This window comes from Camelina sativa, chromosome 10, assembly GCF_000633955.1.
Source record: "Camelina sativa cultivar DH55 chromosome 10, Cs, whole genome shotgun sequence".
In the NCBI taxonomy this organism is placed as follows: Eukaryota; Viridiplantae; Streptophyta; class Magnoliopsida; order Brassicales; family Brassicaceae; genus Camelina; species Camelina sativa.
In genome coordinates, this window is record NC_025694.1 from 14348294 (window position 1) to 14367867 (window position 19574).

The following is a 19574-nucleotide window of genomic DNA, read 5'->3' on the forward strand; positions in this document are numbered from 1 at the left end:
GTCCACAGTCCACATCTTCCGCCACAACAGCAACCTGGTCAAGGGCAACAGACCCATGCTCCCAGCAACCAGAACACAAATGCTTCCACTGGTTCCGCGGCTGCACAAAAGCTTCTCCAGAACCAACAACGAAGGCCACCAGTAAATTCACAAGGGTTTCCTACTCAGAAAGTTCAGCACAGGCAGCATCCCAGGGAAAACGCAACTCAACATAGTGAAACTGCAAGAGAAGCCAGCCCATCCACTACTGACAGCCGAGCCTCTCGTTCTAATGTTTCATATGGCCAAAAGTTTGCTTTGCCGATGCAGCCAACTAAAATGGGTTTGATGGGTTCTGCAGCCTCAGGTGGTGGAGTGCTTGGTTCCTCTAACAATCATAGTGAAAGGCCACCAGAAAAGCAGGGATCAAAGGTGGGTGCGGAATCTATTCAGTCGCAGCCTTATGCAATGACCTTTGCGGCGTTCAACGGAGGTCTGAACATGCCATCTACGGCTCAAAATCATGCTATACTCCATGGCGTTCCAGAAGCAGCAAGGCAAGGGTATCATCAGATGATGGCAGCTGCTGCGGCTTCTCAATCATCTAACCATAAAATGACTAATTGTGGTCCGGAAGATGGGAAATCAGGGTCTAATGCTTCTGCTAATGCCACAGAAGTACGGAAGACAACAGGGTCAAATGGGAAAACAGCAACTGCAGGTGTTGGGCAGTCTGTTGCTTTCTCTGGCAAACAAGATTCGGTTGATGCATCTGCTTATGCGGTAACAGGTGGGGCAATCACTGATAGCTCAGCTCGGGTGCTCAACCTCGGCTCTGCTCAGCCCTGGAGTTCCAGTTCTGCACCGACCTCTCACCAGCAGCAACATATGCAGCGAAATCAACCTCAGCAGCAGCAGTATAGCAATTATCTCCAGATGCAACAACAGTATGCCGTTGCTGCTGCTAGAGGCAAAGGGCCAGTGATGAGTAACGGGAGTGGTTTCCTGGATCATAATATTAACACCGCGCCTTCGGTGGTATCCAATAACCCTAATGCTACGTCAGGGTTTCCTCAGAATCTTGTTCAATCCGGCAATGGTAGTCCGGCTCAGTCTCCTCAGTGGAAGAACAATTCACCCAGAGCTCAGTCTCCTTCCATATTGTCACCATCTGTGTCTTCGTCACTTAAAAACGTACAGCAGAAACAGCAAGGTCGACCCCACCAATCACATATATCTTTTGCAGCAGCAAACTCTAAAACTCTGCCTTCTAATTCTCCGATGCAGCAAGGAGCGGGTAGTAACCGGGCTCCATCACCCACTGCGTCTTCTGTCTCCAAAAATGCCGGAGCAATCCCAAGAACAACTGCCCCAACCTCAATCGCAAACAGAGCTGGACATGGTGAAGCTTCCTCCTCTTCTCTGCCTTCATCTCAACCATCCAAGCACTCACAGTCGGCATCATTTACAGGTGGAAGGAACAATGGGCCGTCTATTCTCGGAAATCCTCACGTTACTACCACCACCTCAAATCCTACTTATAAGTCTCAACAACAACAACAACAACAACACCTGCAACAAGCTCAGCTTTACTTCTCAAGCCCATATATGCAAGCTCAACATCATCATCAGCAGAAACAACAGATGAATATGTCTTCTCTTAGTGGCTATTACATCCAAAGACAGCAACAACAGCAACAAGCAGGATCATCAGCTGCTACCCCATCTGTTACCCTATCTAGCTGCACCACTGTCACTTCAGATCCGGCAAAAGCTATTAATATGAAGGGTGGAGGGAGCAACATCAACTTGCAGCATACACAGACTGCAGAGAAGACGCATCATCATCATCCGCAGCAAGTCCCTCCAGGATTTCCATACGTCCACGCGGGTCAAGTGAAACCTGGAGATCAGAAGCAACAAGCGGGTGAGTGAAACTTAAAAACCCATTCGATGCTGATGTGGGAGTTTTCCTCACGCTTGTTGATTCCTCTAAATCCCGTGGCGCTGAGGGACGGTAGACTTTGAACAGTGTGAGGTCCTAAGAAACTGGTTAAGTGTTAATGACGGATCAGAAGAGAAACAAACACCCCCAAACTCACTAACCAGTGAGAGAGGAGAGAGACCTTTACAGGGATGGTCTTGGTGTTTTAAGAACTGTATTCCAACCAAGTTAGTGTTATTTTCTGACAATCCTCGAGCAAGTAGAGAGAATAGATCATTCAAGGTTAGCTTTAAGAATTTTATTCATTTCTTATTGGGAGTAGGGTTGTTTTTGATTGAATTAAAAGAACGGGTAGCCCAAAGGAAGAAAGGCAGAACTGTTGCTGTTTGGTAATGGTAGCTTAGACTTTTATTCTATTGAGTAGAAAAGAAAAGGAACCATTTTTGTGTCAAGATGATGGAGAAGTAAATGCATGTGTGTAATCTGTATGTACATGTGGTTTGGCTAGAAAGTAAATATAAAGAATGTGTTTAGTTTATTATTGGCTAGTTCTGTTTTTTGCTTTTGTGAATGTGAATGTGATTGTGATTGTGATTGTGATTTTTAAACCTTAACGTGTTGTTTTTTGTGCAATACGTACGCCTGTACACAAAAATAATATTCTCATAGAAGAAACAGAGAAAGGGATCTTTGTTACTCTTTTTTTTTTTGGTCAGTTAGAGAATAAAAAATATAGTAGTAAGTAGTAACCAAGATTTGCCTCGGAAGGTCAAGACATCACTGGGTCTTTGACAAGACGAAGAAAAAACAGATTAGTACACAGAGAAGGATGGATCGTAAGTGGTTTGATTGGGTGATGCGAAAGTAAATATATAGGGATGTATTTAGTTATATTTCTAGTCGTGGAACTCAAAAAAATGCTTATTCTGTGCTTTTGTCAATGACAAGTCGTGTAATTCTTTTTATTCCTCACGTGTGGTTTACTATGCAGTACGTACGACTGCTGTACACAAAATTAAGATTCCCTTAAAAGATCTCTCTTCCTCTTTATCTTTTTAGAGAATAATAAAAAATAGAGTTAGTAGTAATAAGTAATAACCAATAAAAAGATTACTTTAACATATAAATTTGGTCAAGACATCATCGGAGCTTTGGTTGGAAACCTCAACAACCAATCGAGGAACTTCTCTCATTGTGCAATCACTGACTTTGGATCACATGTTTCATTTATATCATATATGTAGCTTGGGGATATCCCTCTTGGCTTCATGGTATTTTTTAGCGATGAGAAAGTCTCTTCTTAACTTAAGGTTGTTTTTGTTGGTTTGTTGTCCTCATCTTTTACTAAATATTTTAGTAGGTTAGGATTTGTTAATTTAATTCCTAATATTGATCATCTTGGCTCAGGCAAGAGCTTGAATTGTAATGAATTTTTAACATCTAATATATCATATGACCAGACGGAGAAAAAAAACCAAATTTGTACACATACAGACGTATCGTAAAGTGGTTAATTGGGTGATGCCGAAGTCTCCAACGCGCACAAACTTGTCAAATTGACAACCAAAACTTTGTTTTGTTTTATTTGGTGGTCGCACATGCAAAATTGTCATCTTCTCTTCTTCCTTTTCATAGTGTCTAAATAGAATACGTCATCAATACATCTGTCAACTTTCACAAGATTTCAATCCTTCGAACTTTACAAGGATTGTATTCAATGTACGGAAGCTTATGTCGTATTCAACGTGATTGTTACATTTATTTAACCTTTTCGTAAAAAAAGAAATGTAGGGTAAGAAACGAATACATAGTTTTTTTCCATCAAAACTTTTATTTAAGTTTTTTGTAGTGAAATCTTTTATATAGGGCGCTCAAAATAAAAATATTTACAAAATTGATACTATGTTTTCAGGAAGACTATCAATCAGTTATATAAATATTTCTTAAGAGTTTATGAATTTTTCATAAAAGTTCGTAAATGCTTTCCGGTAATCTTTTTCTATAGGGTTATATTTTGGGGGTCTTTCAACTATTTCCGATTTAAAGAATTTGGTTTCTGAATAACACAAAAGCTTTATTGTATCAACCAAAATGTTCGGAGTAGAGAGTGTAGTGTAGTAATAGACGACTAGTAGTAGTTGTAGGAGGGTCCAATCTTTTCGATAAAGTGACACCTTCACATCGCAATTAACATTTTGGGACATTATTGTGCGACACGTTTAACGTCCAAACTAAATGTAGAGTTCACTGCACACTTCAGTCGAGTCAAATTTGCACCCAATAATAAACTGATTTGTTGTTTTACACTAACGCCTTGGATTAATAATTAGTATTATTCTCCATTAGGGTTTTGTCTCTTTTAAAGAAGCTAAGCCATAAATTCACACCATCCCGACCTTTACGGCACTATTATATAACATACTACACATTAGAGGCGGGTAATATTCGCTATCGCAACGCAAGATAAGAGCCACACAATTTAAAAAGTTGGAGGTCCCAAATTCATACAACCAAAAACATATGGGGTTACGTTTAGGGTAAGAAACTATATAAGGGTCCACTTGATAATGCATAAAGAAGCCGCCGGCCTACTTTGAAGCTCTATGGAGTATGGACCCAAACTCATGAAATCTTCCCCACTAAAATAAATCTACAAAATAGTGAGATAAATCTATTGCCCCGACAACATATAATGTCAATGGCAAAGTCTACAATACCAACGATAAGGTTTGGCCTTTTTCTATACATGCCAATTCAAAATAAATAAAGTATTTTAGAAACATGGCCACGCTTATTTGTCTTGATAAAAATGAATAATTTGGAAACTGAATAAAAAGGCCATAGTGCCATAGACCAAGCAAACGGATATCCTTAGAAGCTAGCTATGATCTAAATTATAATTCCAATCAGTCACAAATCTATTCTTTCATGTTCTTGTGAAAGTACCATGCATCAGTGATAATAAAAATTGACTGTGAAATTAAAAAGACAAATAGTAAAACATTGGAAGTTGTCATAGGCCTTAAAAGCTTACACTAGGTTTCAATCTAACAATTAACAGAGAAGTAAATTAGCAATTAATGCTTCTTTTTTTATAAAAAAAAATTCTTCCCACATAACCTTAAACTATGGAATCACAGGATCAAAATAAACCTCCTGCAATCTCATAATCCCAATTCCTCCTAACTTTTTCCTTTTTTTTGTTCTTTCTATACAGAACAGTACCACCAGAAACAATGTGTCAAAGATGAGAAGAAGAAAAAAGCTGCCAATTTTTGTTGTTGTTGTTCATTCTTCATCTCAAAACCTGGATAGTGTCTGTTTTGATGTTGGAGCAAAAGGAACAAAGATTGTGGGGTTGCTATTTTTATCAATCTGAATGAGTCAAAACAGCCATTTCTTTCTCTTGCTTTTTCTTCAAGTGTCTTTGTGCAGTTGCTGTCACAATCTTGACGAAGAAGTTGAGGAGCATGAGCCACACTATCCCATTCCAGATCGATGCAAACGAAAAATCCCATTTTTTCACCTAACCCAATACAAAACAAAGAACTCAAACTCAACTCAAGTTTTGTGAAAGATGCAACTAATGAAAAAAATGAGTTTTAGTTTATAAAGAATGAAAAGATTTGTTTACCTTGATGTGAGATGGAACAGGAGATGGTGCATCAATATACTTTTCTTTCATGGCGTGGAGTTTGGCTGTGAGTCCAGGCAACATAGAAGCCAAACCCGGGACATGGCTTAGTATCCAGATCAGCTCATTCTCCATCCAGTCGAGCAGTTGGTTATTACAAACGCAGATGATAAATATCGTCTTCATCAANATTCCAGATCGATGCAAACGAAAAATCCCATTTTTTCACCTAACCCAATACAAAACAAAGAACTCAAACTCAACTCAAGTTTTGTGAAAGATGCAACTAATGAAAAAAAGAGTTTAAGTTTATAAAGAATGAAAAGTTTTATTTACCTTGATGTGAGATGGAACCGGAGATGGTGCATCAATATACTTTTCTTTCATGGCGTGGAGTTTGGCTGTGAGTCCAGGCAACATAGAAGCCAAACCCGGGACATGGCTTAGTATCCAGATCAGCTCATTCTCCATCCAGTCGAGCAGTTGGTTATTACAAACGCAGATGATAAATATCGTCTTCATCAAGAAAGAAAGAAACTAAGTTAACATTTGAAAACCATATAGGTGTTAAACTTGAATCTATGAGACAAGAGATTTAGCACCTGTATGTGAGTTTTGATGATCGCCTTTCCGATTAAAGTCGCCAAAAAGAATTCCCAAAATGGGATTCCAAATTGTCCACACATTATTCCAGCAAGGTCAAACAAAGGATTTGGAACCTGCACTCAGATAAAAGCAGTGTAAGGTCCTGAGTACTAGAAAGCAAAAGATGTTACATGACACGGTAAATACAGTCATAATCAATTGCTACTACAGAAGGTAAAAAGTAAGTTGGAGAATGTATACTAACCGAAGCAAGAACCAAGACAGTAAAGAAATTCAAGTGCTGCGAATGGGTTAATAACCAACGCTTAACACGGTTCAGGTAAGTCGCCATAAACCCGCTATCCTCAGATGAAGAACCATCTAACTCTTCCATTCCATCCACTGTGCTCCCAGATATACTAGCTGGAAAATTTTAGAAAGGCAAAACACAATAAACAACCAAAACCAATGCAAACACATTTTAGCGAGTTATCTAATCTATTTTGACATAAACAAAAAGAAAGGCAATCTACAAACCTGCCCTTGAGATGAAATATGGAGGAAGCTCCCCAAGAGCTGTCCCAATACCCCATAAAATCGCCTCCAACTGGACTTGTGGCAATATGCTGGTAAGGGGTACACGTGATCCAGCAGCTGATATCATTAACGGGGGACCAAATTCTGAACAAGATTTATCAAGCCAGGATGGAACCCTTTTCAACTGAATTGTATCATATGGTGCAGATTTTAGATCAACCCGGCCACAAAGTGTCGCTTTTAGAGTGAACAATGCAATGTGTGGACCCAAATAGAGAACAAACGTGTGAAGACCCGATCCTATACAAGGAAACGAACAAAATAAGAACAATATAAGTTGCTTCTAAACGCGGAAATAAAGTTATGTTTGTTTTGTGTGACTAACCAAGACCAATAGAAGATGCAACACCAAGTGCTATCCACCATAAGCCATATCGGACATACTCTAATACTTCTTCAACATGCTGTAACCAAAAACAAACACACATATGTTGGATGACAATTTACAATTATAGATTGAACAAAGAAGAAGTCTAAAATGAGTATTAATTTACCTTTCCATGAGGTCCATCAACAGTGACAAGCAAACCACCAGATGCCACTAACAAAGTGGTTATAAGTATGAACCAACCTCCATGAGCCAATAGATACGACACCGATCGCTTGATGTACTGAATAGTAGCCTCAACAAACAACTTCAATGTATTAAAAGGTTGTGTCGTCAGTGTTAGATTCTCGACTTCCTTCTCATGCTTCTCACGCAGAGCTGCAAGTTCAACACAGATAATAATATTAATCCCCACAAATGTGAGTCTTCTATATAAGCTAATGGGTTATCAGAAAAATCAACAATTCAAAGAAAAGGCTAAGCCTTTATGCTCTATCACCTTCATACAAACCTAAAAGATTGATGACTAATCCAATATAACTAATCTAGAAAAGATTAAATCTAATCGATTTCACATCATCAATACTCAAAAATTCTTATATATTCTACACCAGACAAATCAAAAAGCTATGATTCAGATCTCGAAACGATAACCAAGATCCTAATCTTCTTCCCTGATCCGGAACGAATTGGGGTAAAATTCTAATTGATCAAAGGTAAAAAAGGAAGAAACTTGCCTGAGAGAGCAACATCAGAAGAAGAAGAAGAAGTCGCAACCGCAGCCGATCCCATGTTGTGTTGTGTTGTGGAAACCTAGTTGCGTCACCAACTACCAAATAACTATATATATATCTCAAACGGAATAAAAAAAGAGATTTTTAACATAGATTCCTATGTCTTCAAGGATTTAAGAACATGGGTTCGGTGGAATTCAAGATTTGGGTAATAAAGAGAAGGAAATAGATTGCTTTGGAGGAAAAAAAAAACAATTTTTAAAAGTTTATTTCTTTGTAACGTGACGTGTGGGCTTTGGTTGAGATAAACCAACAGAACACAACTGATGATGGGAGAGAGATCTGGTCTTTGTAGAAGACAAAACAAAACTCTGAGAGATAATGGGGGACGCAAAGGGCAGAGTAAACTGAGTTTGTAAAACTCTTGTTCTATTAGAGTCTTTTGTTTAAGAGGTTACTGGGCTATTAAAGCCCATTACGGTCTTCCTAATTTTTGTTGCATGGTTCCGGTTGAACCGGAGATGAGGAATATAACCGAATTTAATAACACAATGAGTCAGACCGGGTTCAAATTCAATTAAAAAGACTTGAAGACCATGAGTTTAACTGGACATGTTTTTTTTTAATTTAATTTTTGTTTTTCATTTAAAAATACATTACCGATTTTACCTAGTAGTTGGGAAACAGTCTGCATCAACTGAGGAATCATTCGGTTAAATCAATCAAATTGTTTACCTATCTACCAACTAAATCTACCAAATAAATCTACCATTTACATTTACCCGATTAGTCTTCCATTACACCAACGGTAGACTTAGTTCTTCTCAAGTTTTTTTTTTCTTTTTGTAATGGCATCTTTGGTAATAACATTTTTGTGTAAACTATGTTATAGGGGTACAAACCGTTCGAAAATATATCTAGTAATTTCCAACCTTTTCATTCTACTCTAATAATCACGAAGCTTTTATGTTCTATTATAGTAACTCTCCCTTAATTTAATGCTCACAATTATTCATGTTTATGTATAAGCCTAATAAAAGTTAAAAACTTATTTAATAAGTGCACAAAGTGGAACTTCATCAACAAAAGATTTAGGAAAATACCTGGAAATGCCTATCTTACAGAAACAGATCAACAAATAAACATTTGGGGAGGTCCTCGAGAAAGTATCCTCTCGCTTGGCTGGCTAGAGGGGTCGAATGCTAAGCTTTGCAGGTCATCTCACATTTACAAAGGCGGTTCTATCGTCTATCCCAATTCATAGCATGAGCACGATCAAACTGCCGGCTAGTATCTTGGATAAACTGGGTAAGGTCTCTCGCGACTTCTTATGGGGTTCTACCACAGAGAAACGACAATTCCACTTGCTCGCGTGGGATTAGGTTTGTCTTCCTAAATGGAAGGGTGGTCTGGGGGTAAAGAAAGCGAGTGATATGAACAAGGCTTTGGTTGTGAAGGTGGGGTGGCGAGTCCTCATGATAAACAAAGCCTATGGGCACGAGTGGGGCCAAATACAGGGTAGGGGATATCCTGGACCGGACTTGGTTGAGGAAGAAAGGGCACTGGTCGTCCACCTGGAGAAGCATTTGTGTTGGTTTGACGGAGGTAGTGTGTAAAGGGATTCGTTGGGTGGTTGGAGATGGGCAGCAGGTTAAGTTCTGGACAGCCAAGTGGATCACTAGTAGTCCTCTCGTGGACTTGGTAACATGTGAACTCCCAGCAGACTATGACGTGATGTGAGCCTGTGAGTTATGGCGTGATGGTGTTGGGTGGATCATGGAGAGGATCGCACTTATATTTCTGAAGATCTTCATTTAGAGTTGGCAGCGGTAGTTATGGATAAGGTTACGGTAGCTACAGATCGTTTGTCTTGGGGAGAAATTGATGATGGGAAGTTCACGGTTAAATCTCCGTATGAATTGCTAACAAGGGAGGCGGTTCTGACTCAAAACATGGGCTCCTTTTACTCGAAGGTTTGGGCTCTTAGGGTTCCAGAACGCATGCGTGTCTTTGTCTGGATGTTTGTGAGACAAATAATTATGACAAATACTGAGCGGTACCGTCGACATTTGAGTGACACATATATGTGCTCGACATGTAAAGGCGGAGTGGAGACCATTTTATGTTCTTAGGGACTGCCCAGCTATGTCCGGTGTTTGGATACAGATTGTTCCGGTGAGGAAGTAGAGAGTGTTTTTTGAGTTGTCTTTGTTAGAATGGGTCCATTGGAACTTAGGCGGAGGGATTTCTAGCAATAACCAAGATTGGTATACCCAGTTTGCCATGGCTATTTGGTGGGCATGGAAATGGAGGTGTGGTAACATTTTTGGTGAAAACAGGTTATGGAGGGATCGAGTCCAGTTCCTTAAAGATGCTGCGAAGGAGGTTATTGCTGCAAATGTGGGAACTAAAAGTCAGTTGGTGGAACGAAGGGAGGTAATGATCCGATGGGTGTGTCCTATGAGCAGATGGTACAAATTGAACACGGACGAGGCTTCTCATGGTAACCCAGGGCCAGCGACTGCATGAGGAGTGATCCGGAATGAGTTTGGAGAATGGTGTGGTGGATTTGTTTTAAACATTGGTTGTTGCTCTCCTTTGGCTGAGTTATGGGGTGTTTATTATGGTCTCTATCTTGCATGGGAGAAGAGGATACCGCGGCTGGAAGTAGAGGTGGACTCGGAGCAGGTGGTGAGTTTTCTTAGGAAAGGGATCGTCGATACGCATTCGTTGTCTTTCATGGTGCGGTTGTGCCATGACTTTTTATCGAAGGACTGGAATGTCAGTGTTTCACACGTGTAATAGGGAAGCTAATCGCCTTGCGGATGGGTTAGCAACCTATGCTTTTACTTTACCTTTGGGTTTTCATGCTTTTAATCTTGTACCAGACTGTGTTAATTCTTTGCTTCAGGAGGACAGGTCGGGTTTTGTGTGTCCTCGTTCAGTTAGTTTGTAATTTTCTTTCTTGTTCTTGAATAAATTTACACGGAAGGCTTTCTCCTGGTTTCCTACCAAAAAAAAAAAGTTAAAAACTTATTTTGTTTTTTGCATAAATAGGCTTCACATGGATCAGCATGCGATTAGATTCACGTATCACAAGCAAATAAAGAGAATAAATAAGTTTTTCTTGCACACAACTCTGCTTCACCTTTCTTGAGTCTCTCTCATCATCGTATGAATTCTCAAACCATGGAAGCTGAAAACGCAGTGATGGTTCCCTCTCTTGTGGCGGCAGCGAAATCGCCGGTGACGTCTCCAAGGACCACCTTAAGAAATCTACCAGTGAGACGCTCCTCTTCTCTCTTCTACCTTATTCTTGGCGACAAATTAGAAACCCTAGTCTCCGATTTTGGATGATATTGAATAGGTTTCCCCTCCATCGTCGCCATATCTCCCGTCGTGAGGCATTCCACACCATCACCGGAGGCATCTCCAAGCCATCACCGGTGGCTCCTCTTCTACCTTATTCTTGGCAACAAATTAGAAACTCTGGTCTCTAATAACGTTTTTGTGTACACTATGTTATAAAGATACAAATGGTTAGAAAATATATCTAGTAACTAGGATTTACCCTGTGGTACATCACGGGTCTATTCGTTTTCATAAATCATTTAAATAGGTTAGTATACTAATATAATCAGGTTTTTTAGTTAGTTAATATAAATATTACAATATTATATATATGCTGTTGTATTTGCAAAATTTACCGCATAGTAAATTTCTTTGTTTTGTAATATCAATACACTTATATATATTTTATTTTGGTGTTTTTAAAATAATCAACAGTACTTATTAATAAAATTATATGGGTTGACTTTGAAAGAACAATAAATATGTGTACTTTCAAAAATACAATGAACTATGATTAAAATCAAATTTATTTTAAGACCATGGTTTTTTGCATAGTCTTAAAGACTTAAACCATGGTCAAAAATACAATGAACTATGATTAAAATCAAATTTATGATGATTAATAGTGTTTAAGACCATGGTTTTTTGGAAAATCATTTCAAAAAAGATTATTGAACAAAAATATACTTTAAAAATGTTAAGATAGATTTTTAAAATAGATAACCGTTTATTAAAATTCAAATCACATCATATGCTGAAAAGAAAAAATAATATTTTATTAACTTTATGTATTATATAGTAATTCAAATAATTAAATATAAGATTAAATAAAAGTGAAAGGAGAGTTATATTATTATCTAACATATTGTTTTAAATTAGGTAGATAAAATTTAGGAAATTTGAAATTAATATTATCAAATAAGGAAATGATTGTGTTTGGTTGTAAGGATTGTCGATAATTTAATTGGGACTTGTTTGGATACAAAGATACAAAAAGATGACACAAAAATTTACTCCAAAAATGTTGAGATAGATTTTCAATATTTTCGTTCTAGTCTAGTAATAACAAAGCTTTGACGTGCTATTAAAATATCTATCTCAATAATATTAAAGTATCTCTCCCAATAAACTAAGAATACAATATTTATTGTACCTATATTGAATATCGGGAACATCATCCAATTAACTAACATCTATATATACATTTTTGAATTACATTTTGGGTTCTACCCTTTAAGTTTAACTTCTTTAAAAACCTATTTACAAAGTTGATCACAACATATTTGCACAAAATAATATTAAGTTAAATATGAAAAATCAAAATCGATAACACTAATTGAATATTCCTAATCGATCACAATAACTAAATAAAATCAATTAAGTTCCTAAATTATCTCTCCTAATAAATAAAATATTCCTAAACTCAATTATTCCTAAAATATCTTTAGGAAATCAGTTTGTGTTTTCCTTTTTAACCTAAAAGATTTAAGTGTTTTAGTAAAAAAGATAAAAATAATTAAAATCATAATAACTAAATATTTCGACAATATCTCTACATATTCCTAAAATACTGCAAATAGAAACTAACTAAAACACACACGACTATTTAATTAGATATGCCTTATGTAAATATTAAATATTTTGAATTATGTCATCAAATCTTTTTGATTGCTCACCATATTTTAGTCAATTTGATATCACACTAGCACTATAAATAACCTATGAACGTCAATCTACTAAATAACCACATTTGTACTTTGTTATTAGTTTTTTTTTTCAATTCATCTATGATAGAAAATAGTAGATTTCTTCACAATTAGCATCACTAATACATACTTCGTATTGTTTTTTTTTGCAGCTCAATTGTAATCATGGCAATAAGAGTGGATTGGTGCATGAGAAGGTATGTGCTTTTACACCATGGTCAATTTGGGTTTTAGATCTAAACTTTATTAAAATTTTGCTAATCTCCACCTATTTTTTTTTAATTATGCTACAGATTTCTTTACCAGCTAATTTATGATGGTAAGAAACTTTTAAGTATTTCTCTTATTTTGTTATATCTTTCATGTTTATTTTTTTTCCTTCTAAATAACTATTTTTTCTTATTTTTTATGTTATGAGATATAGAATACATCACCATATTTTTGTCCATCATATGAGTTTTTTAAGAATAAGGAGCATAAATCTTTTGTTTTCCAAAAAATCTTATTCATTTTCATTTTCATAGATTTTTCTTTTGTTTTAAGGACTTGGTTTTAGAAAAAATAAATTTGGTTTTTTAATATAAGATAAAAATTATATTTCATCAAATCAAAGGTTATTTCTCCCAGAATTTTAAATCTCTAACGATTTTCTTTTATAAACTTACATATATATTATTTTCTTTCTTTTTTGTGAAGGGTACGTATAATAATGAAATTTCTTATTTTTAAATTTTATAATTTTTTTTTTGATTTACAATTTTTATAAGGTTACTATGTATTTTAAAGTTTTTTTAAACTATCTTCATCATATATGTTTTTTTATATGTTTTTTTTTAAGTTTTCTATGTGTGCTTTTCTTTTTGATTTGATTTTAACAAATATCTAAGATCTTTAATAATTTTTCTTTAATTTCTTGCAGGAAAATAAAAATATGTACAATCCTCCTCTTTTGATTTGATCTCATCTTCCGACAATACTATATGCAAAAATATATAATTGTACCATCAAACTTGTGATTATTAGTATTATACATAGTAACATATGTTTAGTTTCACATCAACTAAATTTGATTGATTAAATTCCAACTGAAAATAATTTTGATTGATTAAATTCCAAATGAAATTATTTTGATTGATTAAAAACTAAATGAATTAATATTTTGTGTATACATAAAGCAATTTTAAACATATCTAATTAAGTTGATTAAATTACAATTATGTAAAAAAAAATTGTCATGCGGGTTAAATCCTAAAATTAACAATCAAAATAAAATTATACAATTTGTATTTTAAATTTTTAAATTACAAAAAAATAGTTCCGCGATGCACCGCAGGTTAAAATCTAGTATATTAAAAAAATTAAAATTTATTCAGAATGTAGTGTCGAATTTTAGTATCTTTAGAAACCTCTCACATATAAAATCCGTTTTACTTTTTCCAATCGAATTCATATCAAATCTAAATTGTTTATTTCAAATAAATGATCATGTAAAATATAGAAAAAAAATTGAAGTATTTAAAATTACTATCAAAAAATATATTTAAAGGAAAAACAGGTGAAATAATTGGCACATGAATTAGGTTTCCATAAGGTATTAGTAATGTGTAGTTAAACCATTCTCACTATAATACTATATATATCGAATAAAAATCATATTCGAAAACAAATTTATATATGCAACAATAAAAGTAAATACATAAGAACCAATTTTCTGTGATGCATGTACGAATTTACCCGATCAAAGGATCATTATCGAAAAAATTAGAAGGTCGAAGAGTAAATCCACCGTGAAGAGTTGGCATAACCGGAAAATCCTCTTGGTATGGAATGTGATGAAACCCAACGTTGTACCACATCACTATGTCTTTGTTCTCTATCTCTCTGTTCCTGTTCCCGTTAAGACAAAACCATACATTTATTCCTTTAAATTGTACTATTATTCACAAAATTAAATAAATCTTTCTATTAATTACCTGCTACTCCATACAGCTAAGCCGTCATCTCCACGACTCCTATCGCTGTAAAACCCACCCGCCCATCTTTCTGACCGGTTATAGGCAGTCACCCAAACCGGATACTTAGTGTAACCGGCTCTTATCTCCGGGTAATCATCGTCCGTTAAAAGAGAAGTGACTGGTAAATGCTCCGGTATCAGCCGGTAACCAACCGTGTTTCCTATGTTTGTCTTCTTATTAGGGTTAACAATCAACACCTCCACCGGCTCTGACCCGAGCTTGACTCTACCGTCAGCTTCAGTTTTCGCCGTCTCTTTCACGACCGTCCAGTAACTCTTCCTCGGAGAAGACGTTTTGTTAACGTCAGTTACTCTTACCGTTTTGAGTTTGGCTTTCACCAAGGAGTTACCGTTACCGTCGATGTCGAGGTCCAAATAGTACGTTAGGTAATGATCGTGGTTAACGGCGATGGTGTTCTTGGCCACCAACGACCCGTAGATGCAGTCTGTTATCTGCTCGTTTGACGTGTACGACGTTGCTTTTACCTCTAAAACTCCAGTCAAACCCACCTATATATGTATTCAACCAAGAATAGTCAATTACTTAGAAAAATCAAATACCATACTAATATATAGATTAAGCACACGTTAGTTGGTTCTAAAAACACTTACGTCAACCCAAAAAAGTGAAATATATAAAAATGAAGTAAACAGTACGTACCCCAACTCTGATGGCTCCATTCTTTTGAAATTCCCAATCCAAAAAGTAATCATAGTTTCCAACTGTGGCCACCATTCTAACCACTAAACGAATATCAGCTTCCCCACTATTTATCTGCAAAACACTTAATCAAATTACTAATCAAGGTTCCTTAAAAAAATATAAAATAAATGTTTTTGAAGTTTACCACTTGTCCTGGAACATTAATCTCGGTGTGTCTAAAAGAAGCACCATAACTGTTTTTCTCGAAGACACACATCACATTGGTCATCCTCTGAGCTGTCCCGTCTGGTCCCGCAACGTGTCCATCTAAATACGCAGCGTTTTGCGGGCAGTCAATGAGCGGCTGCAGATTCACGGCGGATTTCCCGAAACCGAACTCTCCGATGTCCATGAACGTACGGAAGTACCATTCATTGGTTGGATCCATGTAGGGAACAAAAGTCTCTGAGACGTGTCCTCTATACATCACTCGTCGAAACCTTTTGGTTCTCGGGTCAAGAACCGAAGCCGTCGATATGGTTACTCCAGCTCTCGCCGTGAATCCGACGTGGAATTTCCAGTTAGCCCACTTGACTCTATTGCCGAGTATCTTGAAGCCTGTGTCGGAGACGTTGCAAGAGAACGGGAAAGGTTTGTGTTTGGTTCTAAAGTCGTTACCTTCTTTATCAGGGAGAGGCTTTCTGAATCTGTCTGAGTACTTCACGACTCGCATTGAGTCAACGTCTATAGTTATGGTGATTCCTTCGATGGGTCTCGTGAAGACGTTGACTGAACCGTCTCTGTAAAAGCAAGAGGCTTTGACCTCGCGTCTCGTGGTGATTTCTCCGTACCAGCCAACGGTGAAAGGGATGCAAGAAACCTCGGAGATGTTTAGGTCTCGATCAAGAATCGATTTCTCGAAAGATGGGTATGTTAGAGGAAGCTTGCTGGCTCTGAAAAGCTCTATGAATGTGAATGGAGGGAAGCCATGGCCTGTGTAGATGCGGGAGGATACGATCTTGCTAGTGGTTAGGTCGATGATGAGCTCGTGGGTTTGACCACCGGCTCGAACCACCACGAGTGATCGACGACGTGGGGGTGGTGGTTTCTTGAAGGGATTTGGCGATAGCCATTGGAGGATGTGCTTCTTGTTTGGTTCATCCAAGTCGAGGTAGTGAAATGTGAGATCTTTGAGATTGCCTAGATGAGATTTCTTAACGATGAAGCTTGTTTTGTTGATTTCTTGAGGAGTTAAGGGATCAAGTGGGTGGAAATGGAGCCCAAGAGTTATAGCACATTGTAGGAGAAAGACTAGGGCAAGTATTGGTTTGTTCATTGATGGAAAATTTATGGTCAAACTTTTGATAAGACCATTAAAAGAAATTGATGGAGTTGTTATTGAAGAAGACGACAACAATTAATACATTTATATGCATGCACCTATATGTTTTGTAGGTGCGTCGATATGATTAATAAATATACATATAGGAAAAAGTCGTGGAATGAGACCCATTAAAATGAGAAACGTAAAGATGAAAAAATAATTATCACGTGGCATATTTTATATATACTCTTCCTTCTCTTTCAAGGGAGCGAGCAAACTTATTATTCGAATGGGATGATGTATAAAATATAAATAAGGTCATAACTTGAAGTATAAACCAAGGATTATATATGTAACTATGTAAGATGACTACTATATTAATGATCCCACTTGCACACATGATGATGTTATTGCAATCTCAGGTTCTCCCTGCCGCCAGTGCTAGTTTGAACTTTGTTTACGTTAACTAAATTCTAAAACGCACAAATTACAAACTGATTAGAAATGAAGAGAATAATTAACTAGATATGTATAAGCTAAAATATATAATTTTGAGCTAATTAATTACGTTTATTTGATTGACAAAGCCGAAGAATTATACATGTAGTCATTGATCTTTTGCGCTTGGATAATCTCAAAGAGACTAGCAGAAATTAATCAGTTATCAGTGAATAAAAAAAATAAAAAAAACATTTGCGTAGCCTTGTCTAGGCGGTCTTGCTTACAAAACCAAATTGATCAGTGATGTGACAGTATACCAGGATCTAAAAACCTTTGAATCATGTCCTCATACAATTGTGCAGCCTCAAAAAGTTTCCCCTCTTTCACAAACCCATTGATCATGCCAAGAGTAACTTTCCTCACAGTCATGACATGCAGTAGTCAAGAGGCATCACTCCATGCATTTTCCGTAATTAGAAATACAGTTTATGAGAAAGCTACCGGTAGCAACATTTGCTCAAATTCCTTTGTATTCGTTGAATAGGTTGAGTATGTTGTATTTGCAAAAACCATCAATGATTGTACTGTAGATTACAACATTAGCCTCTATACTTCCTTTCTCCATCTTCTTGAACAGCGAGGTAAGTATGACAATGCTAGGCTCATAACCAAGTTTCATCATCTTGTCAAGAATAGCTAAAGCTAAAGAGAGTTGTTGGGATCAGCGGCAAAAAAAGTGTTCGTAACTAATTTTGCTCCCTGTTGTTTGCTAACGAGGGAACGCAAGTCAGGCGCGTCGATACCTTCGTCGTTTGTGACCTTGATGATCGGCCGCTCACCGGAATTACGATCTCCACCGTCAATTTCCATTGCTCCGGGCGTACGAAATTAGAGATTGGGAAAGAGAGAGTGTGAGAAGGAGAAAAGCTTTTGGAGCTTCTCTTCTACTTTAGTGATGAGGTTAATTTGATAATGACCATATCTCTCTTTTTAACAACACTTACTAGATTAAGACCCGTGCTGGTTGAAATTCATTTTATTTATATTGTAATTTTTATATAAAATATAATTTATGTGATTCTTTTAAAAAGTTTTTTTTGATAAAATATTATGCAGTAAAATCATATCCTAGATATGATTACTTGAAAAAAATATTTATTATTGTAAGTTTTATACTGTTAATGATTCTAAATAAGTATTTGTGCTATAAAGTTTATAATATTATATAAAACTATAAAATTCAACAAAAAATATGAAATCGACTTTAAATATTCAAATTTTGACCCGTTACTCAGTAAAAATTTTAATCAATAGATATTATTTTTAAAGAATAATGTTACTAAAGATTGAATATTTTATATATTGAACAATTTATATTTGTTTTTAAAAATTCAACTTATTGTATATTCAGAAATAAAACTATTTTATAATTATAATAAATAATATGATAATTTATTTGTTTCACAAAATAGACTCATATATAAAAAATGAGAGGTGAAGTATAATGATAATTAACAAACTAATATGTTAAGTTATATATCAAAGAAATTAATATGGTAAGTTAGATGATATCAAATGATTATTTAGAATATTCTTTTTAAGATTTTAGGAAATAAATTAAAGTTGCACCCACTATTTAACTTGTAACCAATTAATTTATCAATTAATCTATAACCTATTTGTAACAAACTTATTAAAATTATATATAGTCTACAAAACAACAATGTTGTGTACTTCCATTTTATTATATAAAGGATTTATACTACTATTTTAGCAAGCTGTAAACTTACTATAGTTAAAAAAACTTATTATGTTCATAAATATGTTCAATATCATATTTATATTTTTTTTTGATTGTTTTCTATGTAAAGTTTAATGTAATCACCATTATGTAAGGGTGGCTATCGATAGAGAAAAAGACCTTTATTATTTAAGTTAGACGTTGTCATTTTCACATTAAACTTATTATGTTCATTTTTTTTTAAAACATTTTTACTACTTCTATTTGACCAATTTGAATTAATTTGTACATATCGTTAAATATTTTTATTTGTGATGTAGCGGGGATCAGATACTAGTATGCATATATTAATTGTTGCGAGGACATCAGTTAACGAAGACACAAAATGTCCAAGTGCCTTAATTCCATATCCAAATACTTAATCACGATCCGAACATAGTTACCCCGAATTAATACATGTAAATCAGTTTTGTTTTGTAATATTAGAATGACGAAAGCGCATTTTTGAGTTTAATCTGTTTACTTTTCAAATGCTATATGTCAAAATTAAGG

At 35.8% G+C, this 19574-nt stretch overlaps 3 protein-coding genes across 4 annotated transcripts in view; 1 reads left to right on the top strand and 2 right to left on the bottom strand.

Annotated features, from left to right (window-relative positions):
• The window catches only part of LOC104718878 (protein TIME FOR COFFEE-like), a gene marked incomplete in the record, with an annotated part of 10425 nt that extends 7907 nt beyond the window's left edge, over positions 1 to 2518 (top strand). The window contains 1 exon segment of the mRNA XM_010436699.2: positions 1 to 2518. Coding sequence (XP_010435001.1) covers positions 1 to 1914 — 1914 coding nt within the window.
• On the bottom strand, positions 4918 to 8181 carry LOC104718877 (vacuole membrane protein KMS1-like). 2 transcript variants are annotated; one of them, XM_019231403.1, is made up of 9 exons: positions 7806 to 8181; positions 7235 to 7446; positions 7066 to 7144; positions 6681 to 6980; positions 6409 to 6566; positions 6161 to 6277; positions 5895 to 6074; positions 5756 to 5787; positions 4918 to 5418 (listed from the first exon to the last, which is right to left on the bottom strand). In XM_019231403.1, exons 1-9 carry the CDS (start codon positions 7858 to 7860, stop codon positions 5295 to 5297), a joined length of 1257 nt encoding a protein of 418 aa, XP_019086948.1. In that variant the 5' UTR covers positions 7861 to 8181; the 3' UTR covers positions 4918 to 5294. The 2 variants fall into 2 exon arrangements, with proteins under 2 accessions (XP_019086948.1, XP_010435000.1); XM_010436698.2 differs by lacking the exon at positions 5756 to 5787 and having other exon boundaries at positions 4918 to 5450; positions 7806 to 8180.
• LOC104718876 (primary amine oxidase-like) lies at positions 14458 to 16939 on the bottom strand. The gene is made up of 4 exons (XM_010436697.2): positions 15722 to 16939; positions 15535 to 15648; positions 14833 to 15383; positions 14458 to 14746 (listed from the first exon to the last, which is right to left on the bottom strand). Exons 1-4 carry the CDS (start codon positions 16850 to 16852, stop codon positions 14590 to 14592), a joined length of 1953 nt encoding a protein of 650 aa, XP_010434999.1. The 5' UTR covers positions 16853 to 16939; the 3' UTR covers positions 14458 to 14589.